We start from the raw sequence: 7,524 nt of genomic DNA, 5'->3' as shown, positions 1-7,524 counted from the left end.
GTTATTTTATCAAAAAAAGCTTAATTAAGTTGGTTACCCAAACTGGACCTAAGTGTAGTAGAATTGGCTTATGTAGGTGATTTTTCATTTTCTCATTCCAATTTGGACAGAACACAGAAAGGAAAAAACAAACAACTATAAATCTTGATTCAGCCTTTGAGTATAATGAGATTTATATCTAATCTTCGTTATAAACTATCGTGGAATTTTTATTATAATCGAATCAACTATAGTCACCGATACTAATGAATTACATAACTAATTTATCTAGTACTCTAAAATTTGCACCAAGCTCAAAATCACTAAGCTTATACAAGTCTAGCCAAATTCTAAGTGATAATCCAATTTAGAAAAAGAAAAGGAAAAATATCTAGATCCTACTACTAAAGATCAAGTATTAACATTCAGTTTCTAGGGGCTTGCTTAAATGGAAGCAATGGTCATACCAACTGCCAAGAGAAAACAATGAAATACTACTTCGCCACAACCAGAAAACTAACTTTATTTAAAGCTTCATTTGAATTTGATTAATGTTGGATAACCTTTTAAATTCCCTGGTCAATTCCCAATTCTACTACTACATTAAAAGTACAACAGGAGGAGGATAAAAACTATCCTGCTGAGACCAAATAACTCTCAAAGAAATAAATAATAACTGTAGAAGGTAGAGACCAAATAATTTCTCCTATATTTCGGTACGTTACCCTAATGTGTCAAAAATTGTTTTCTAATAATACTCAAACTTCTAATCACAAGATCATTGACACAATAAATTGGAGAACAAATATATTAGGAAGTTACAATTCAACTGTTCAAGTATCCACATTGGCTATTTTCAAATGTAGGACATACTCCAAAATTCCAAAAATTTGATAGAGACATGTTAGAACAGGAAAAGCAGTAATCCTGAATTCAGTAACGAAGCAATTCAATACCCTTTTCCTCATTCATCATTCAACTGGTTCATCTACCTCAAAAACGTTCCTCAGTTTCTCTTCATCTGATTCAAAGACTTTCCTTGCCTGTTTCAGCTCTTCATTCATTGACAACAATTCTGTACTTCGATTAAGTTTTGGCAAATCCTGTAGCAGTATAAGAAATTGGGATTAATCATGAACAAAAATGTTCAATCATGAATTGGATTAATGTTTATGGCTACTTGAAAGTTGCAAAGTTGCAACAAATTCTGAAGTATTAGCCTCTTAATCTATGACAGTACAGCTCTTTATATCATGCCTCAAAGCAATTGAAGACAAAATGGTGTTAAAGGCAAATCATAAGTGCATTTTCTTGGTAGTAAAAGCCGTGGATTTGGTATTGAGCACCGTTACATGATTTGACATGTTTTACTAAATTGTTATCTAACTACTCTCAATTATCAACTTCCTATTAAGACAACTCTATGTGAGTCTTCACTCTTCACCTTATTTGAAATTCTTTTATGAACAAAGAAGTACCTTGCGAATCAAATAAAGGAAATCCTCAACAGATAGCTTCCCTCTCTGTGATCCAATATCTTGAGCTTTATGTACCTTCCGAAGGAAAAAAATTCAAAGCACAAAAATAAAAGGTCCAAATTAATCCACAACACTGTAATTCAGTTGAACAAGAACAATGAAAAAGTTAGTTTTAAAAAATAAATAAATTAGGTTACCAATTCCGTGACATATTCCACAACAATATCCTCCATAAGCGCCACACTTTCAGGAAGAGGCTAATTGTGCGAAGCATAAAAGAGATCAAAGTTTAGTATCCATTAACATTCACATCCCAAAAAGTAATTAAGGATGTAATAAAAGGTTAGGGCACTTACATTTGGATCATCTCCAAAGCCGTACATCATGTGCTGCACTGTTTTAGCAAGCATAAGGAAAATTATTAGTGACAGTTACATGCATAAAAGAAACGTTTTTCTTTTTCATCTTAAAAAGAAAAAGGAAAACAGAAAATTGCAACGGAAAAAAAAAAAAAAACAGGAGGTTGGATAGGAGTGATTACTAACGTTCTTTTTGGAAGACTCCTCTTTTGCGCTTTGAAGAAGTTTCGGAAGGTTGAAAAGAAGCACTTCTTGGTTTCGACGAGCTTCCACCACCGGAACTGCTCATTCTTCCGCACAAGAAGAAGAAGGAATGAACCTTCAGTGAGTTCGGATTTCTTCTTCAGATTCTCGTTTGGTGTGGATAGTTTTGGAGTACCTTCGGTGAAGATCCTGCACTCTTGAGAATTGAGATTCTCTCTTTCCAATTCACAAGTTATTTTCTATGATAAATTGATAATCGGTAACAAATTCAACTCTAATCATTTTTAGCAACAAGAAAACTTAACTAAGTGATTACTCAGCAAGACAGCAACAAATGATGATAATCATTAACAAATTCATCTCCGTGATGATTTTTAGCAATAAAAAAACTAGCTAATATTTTCAGCGACAAAATATTCAAGGTTCGGTGATGATAATCAGTAACAAATCATGTCAGTGATGATTTTCAGCAAAAAAAAAAAAAAAAAAAACTTGTTCAGTGATATTTTCAGCAACAAATTCAACTGTCAGCAACAAAATCAGAGTGCAGTCATGAATTACAGCAACAAAACTGAAAAAGAAAGATCATAAGAATTTGTTGGAACTCACCAAATCGGGGACCAGCTTATGGTTGCGCGAAAGAAGCTGACGGCGGCGGGGAGGAAGCTGACGGCGAGACTCGAAGCAAGAAGACCAGCCCGGGGACCTGCTGGTTCTGCCGCCGGAGACGATGAGCGCAAGGAAGGCGCGCGACTGAGTGCGAGACGGTGACGAGACAGAGCGCGACGATGAGGACCAGTAGGGACCTGCTGCCGCCGGCGACAACGAGCGCAGGGAAGGCGCGAGCGCGACTGAGTACGAGACTGGAGACGGTGAGAGAGACCGGAGACGAGAGTGGAAGAGAGCTTGAGTGCGAGAGCCAGTGAGCCACAGGGAGAGAGATGAGAGAGCTCTAGCTTCAGTGAGCGAGTGACGAGAGGAAGGAGACGTTCAGGGCTGAAGAGAAACGACGTCGTATGCTCGTATCGAGTGGGGTGGAAAGGGGAAATCCTAGTGGGATTATGGCCTTATATGGGTATCGATGGAGAGAAGGGTGGGACTGCGAGTGTTGATGATGATGGGCTTTTCTTTCTAGTCAGGTTCTATGACCAAAAATAAAAGGCAAACATCTCTTCACATTTTTAGATTTTTACATATCACATGCCAGGTCCAGTGATGTTTAGAATTGACGGGGCTCTCTAATTCATTTGATAAAAAACATTACAGATCCTCCAATATAAAAGAAAAAAAGCTTTGACATATCCGCATTCACCACATTTTAAAGGGAAAAGAAAAAGAACAATTGGTTCAAAAGACTTTTAAAAATGAAAGAACAACAATAAGGAACCTACACAATTACAATCTTTCACAAAAAAGAATGGATCCTTCTTTTCAACAAATGAGAAAAGAGAAAAAAAAAATGATTGCTCTACTTCTAGGGGCACTACTTCTAGATACATCTTAGAGCAAAGCATATCTAGTCAAACATGACACATCCACACGTGATTTTCCATTTGTATGCCTGATTGACAAATCAAAATCCTCGTATCCTAATCTATCTCCCTCTTCCTTCCAGTATGAACTCTCTCCAATTTTTCTTGGGCAAGTGAAAGGAAGAAAAGGCCATCAATTCTGTGAGTTCCTTTTTACTTTTTTCAAATTTCAACAACTTTTGTAATTTGAATACTGATTGTTGCTACATATGCTCTTTTATTGATTTCACCAAACATATGTGGCTATCTGCAGAGATTACAAAGAATGGGGCATGATAACTATGATGTAGGAGAGAGCCCCTATGATGATCCTTTTTTGAAGGGATGTTGCTGCTGCCATTGTTTTTGGGGCATCTCTTCCATTTTCAGTTGCATTCAGAGATGGTTCCTTTTGATTTGTGACCCTTTCTTCAAGTGTTTTGGCAACAATAATGTTCTTGTTATGCATACAAGTTGTGTCAGTTAAATATAGTGTTTATTATTTAAGAAATTACATCAAAATTCAGTGATAATAAAGTAGGTAAACAAATGTTGAAAAAACATTTATCTGTGTACATAGATATAATAGAAAATTTAAGCAAAGGCTAGCATAAGCTTTTGGGTTTTTTAAGAGTTATGCAGCAGGTTGTATGATTTTTTTTTTTTGTTGACTCAGCAGGTTGTATGTTTGTGCTTCATATTATAAATATATGAGAATTTACGCATATTCTTATATAATGAGTTTAATTCTGATATATTAATGGTGTAAAATATATTATACAATAGTTTAATCATATTTATTTTTTAAATAATTATTTATATAATTAAAATAAAAAATAATTATTTTATTAATATAATATTACGTAATTAGATATTTAGATAAAATTATTTTATATTAAGAATGTATTAAAATTAAATTATAAAAAATATAATAAAAAACTCATTGTTGTAGATTATATTTTTGGACATTCTGTGCATATTTCAAATGAATGTTTTTATTCAGTTTCATCAGGAATAATGACTAATTAGTTCCAAATATTGCTAGCTACAAATATGATCATATGGATGTGATTTCTAGTGGAATATTTTTGCTAGGTTAATATTTAAATTTGTCATATTTTTTAAATTAGTCTTAGAAAGATTAAATTAATTATATTAGTCCCTCAAAAATAGAATGTAAGTCAAAATGATTCTTTATTAATCAGATAATGATTTATTATGTTAAGTGTTATATGTCACAAAATGATTAATTGACGTGTCATGTGAGTGATACGTGACATGCTAAGTGTTATTTGACATGTCATAACCTTATTTAAAATTAAATTAATTTTTGAATATATATATATAGGTTATTTTTATTCTTAAAATTTTAAAAATTAATTAAATTAGTCCTAATATAAATTTTTTATTTTTTTATAATATTAAATTTTTAATATTTTTTAATCATACTAATTTTAATCTCATTTTTTATACCTTAATAAATAAAATTTTTTTCACATAAAATAGTAAACATAATCAAATTTAAAAAAAAATATTATTTTGATTTTTAAATTTTATATTTTTAAATTTTAGTTTTGTATTGAATTTTTTAAAATGTTTTAAAAAAGAAAAAGAAAAAATATGACCATTAAAAGAAGATGAAGAGAAATAGTACTAACAAAATAGTAAAAGGGTTAAGTATGATTTTGGTCCTTAAGGTATTGGTGGAAAATTTTTTTCATCCATAACTTTTTTTTTCCATACAAAATGATCCATAAGGTTTAACTTGGTTTTAAAATCATCCCTAAGGTTTAACTTGATTTTAAATTTTTGGCGGCAGAAGCGGAGGCAGAAGTGAATTGTGATAGCTTCTTCTTCTTCTTCCCTTCCCCCTTCGCAGTAACAGAAACACTCTCCTTCTCTTATTTTTCTTTTTTTTATTTTATAATTTTTTGTTATAGGTAATTTGGTCTAAAATTTTAAGATTTAAGTGAAAAGAATGATTTTAAAACTTAGTTTTAAACTTTAGGGATGATTTTGTATAAAAAAAATTGAAGACGAAAAAAATTTCGGCATATACCTTCGAGACCAAAATCGTAATTAATCCTAGTAATAATATTAAAAAAAAGACTATATTAGGATATTAAGGTTGAATGAGTGATTATGAAAATCGATTTTTTAATCATTGAGTTCTACCACATAAATTAAAAAATAACAAAACTAAAGAATTTTAAAAAAATTTAAAATAACTATTATATTTATTAATGAGATCCAAAAAATTAAAATTTTTATTATATAATTAATAATAGTTTGATAAAATCATTTAAGTAAAATATTTTGCTAAAAAAACAAAAATTTGAAAATATAAAATTAAAAAATACAAATAAAAAATAATTTTGTAGTAATTTAATTATTTTTATTATCTTATGTGAAGAGAATTTTATTTATTAAGGTATAAAAAATTATATTAAAATTAGTAAGATTAAAAATATAATATTAAAAAAAGTAAGAGAGATTTATATAAGGATTATTTTGATCTATCTTTTTTATATGTTAAGAATGAAAATAATTTATATTTATACTTTTAAGGATTAATTTAACTTTAAATAAATTTATAATATGTGAGTTGACACGTGATATACGAGGAGTCATCGACATGACACGTAAATCAATCATCTTGTAACACGTAATGTTAATATACTATGTCATCATATTTAATGTGTCACATCATCATCTAATTAACAAAAATATCAATTTAATTTATTTTTTATTTTTTAAAGACTAATATAACAAATATAATATTTTTAGAGATCAATTTAAGGAACTAGGAATGTTTTTGAGACGGATTTAATTAACCAGATATCTGTTCTATATTTTTTCCTTGAGTAAACACTCAATTCGTTTTCTGTCCATTTTAAAATAGGACAAGACAATCTTTATCGAAAAAAATAGACCCTTCTCAGTCTCTGTCCTTGTCTGCTGTGAGTCATGGCGGCTCCTCCATCATCTCTCCTCATCAAACTTAATAGAAGAAACCTATGTGCTACTTAATGTTGATGATGTGGATGCTGAGTCGTCGTTAAGTACTATGCTGATGAATGGACAATGGTCAGAGGTTGATTTGTTTCTCTATAGACAATAATGGTCAGAGGTTAATTTGTCTTTCTTTATCCACAAAAAATGATGTCATTTTACATGTTCACTGAATCAAAATTTATGTTATTTGGAGATGATTCATCTCAGTTGAGACCTTTCATTTTTTTTCCAAATCAAACAACTGAGCCTTATGACTTACCAAACTTATCGAATGACGAATGGACAAACAACTACTACAATAAATTTAAAAACTAGAGATGGTATAATATCAACAGAGACAATAGTTATTGCAAATTTAGGGACTATTATCAAAACTTCTCTAATTTATGTCCATTCCAAATTTAAAGCCTCCAAGATTTTTGCCACCTAAATAGATTGATATTGGATAACTTAGACTTGTTAGTATGGATATTAGTTATAGGACTTAGAGTCATATATTTTATTGTTTCGGCTATTTATTTTGCTTGTTTAAAACCTGTCAACCATACAATGCTTTTGATTTAAGGACAAATGTTTTATTTATTTATTTATTTATTTATTTATTTATTTATTTATTTTTTGTCTTAGGACCATGTTGCTATCCATATTATGTTATTATTAGGTGTTAACTTATCAAAAATATATTACTTTTTTATTATCCTTATCAATATAATATATATAAATATTTATGCTTTTTTTGAAGTTGGCAAAATACATGTTACAGATATATTAATGTGCTGCTTTGTTGTTTTGCACAAATAATTATTTTATTTCATGAAAGAAATTTTAAACATTAATCATAATAATCTATTTTTATTTATTTTTAAAAGTGTCAAAAACTCAATGTCATTCCATAACAAAAACAACTCCCAAATAACACAAATCAATATAAATGTTTTATACAGATACTCTGAATAAGTTTGCAATTACAATCCCACA

The 7,524-nt window shown here is 30.0% G+C and overlaps 1 protein-coding gene across 2 annotated transcripts; it reads right to left on the bottom strand.

Annotated features, from left to right (window-relative positions):
* Positions 1 to 760: 760 nt before the first annotated feature.
* LOC107639714 (transcription initiation factor TFIID subunit 13) lies at positions 761 to 3,456 on the bottom strand. 2 transcript variants are annotated; one of them, XM_016343283.3, is made up of 6 exons: positions 2,630 to 3,456; positions 2,003 to 2,209; positions 1,814 to 1,851; positions 1,655 to 1,714; positions 1,458 to 1,532; positions 761 to 1,082 (listed from the first exon to the last, which is right to left on the bottom strand). In XM_016343283.3, the coding sequence occupies exons 2-6, from the start codon at positions 2,103 to 2,105 to the stop codon at positions 951 to 953; spliced, it is 408 nt and encodes a 135-aa protein (XP_016198769.1). In that variant the 5' UTR covers positions 2,106 to 2,209; positions 2,630 to 3,456; the 3' UTR covers positions 761 to 950. The 2 variants fall into 2 exon arrangements, with proteins under 2 accessions (XP_016198769.1, XP_088339258.1); XM_088483132.1 differs by having other exon boundaries at positions 2,003 to 2,236; positions 2,630 to 2,974.
* Positions 3,457 to 7,524: the final 4,068 nt, after the last annotated feature.

Source organism: Arachis ipaensis, chromosome B4 (assembly GCF_059453495.1).
Source record: "Arachis ipaensis isolate K30076 ecotype BB chromosome B4, ASM5945349v1, whole genome shotgun sequence".
NCBI lineage: Eukaryota > Viridiplantae > Streptophyta > Magnoliopsida > Fabales > Fabaceae > Arachis > Arachis ipaensis.
Note: the sequence above shows the minus strand (reverse complement) of the source record. Positions and strands in the feature narration are given on the sequence as shown.

Excerpts from the sequence above, each read along its gene's own strand:
- LOC107639714 (XM_016343283.3), bottom strand. The coding sequence starts at position 2,105 with ATGAGCAGTTCCGGTGGTGGAAGCTCGTCGAAACCAAGAAGTGCTTCT. Across the intron at positions 1,533-1,654 it reads TGGAATATGTCACGGAATTG|GTACATAAAGCTCAAGATAT; the intron begins GTAACCTAATTT and ends TTCCTTCGGAAG. Across the intron at positions 1,083-1,457 it reads TCCTTTATTTGATTCGCAAG|GATTTGCCAAAACTTAATCG; the intron begins GTACTTCTTTGT and ends ATACTGCTACAG.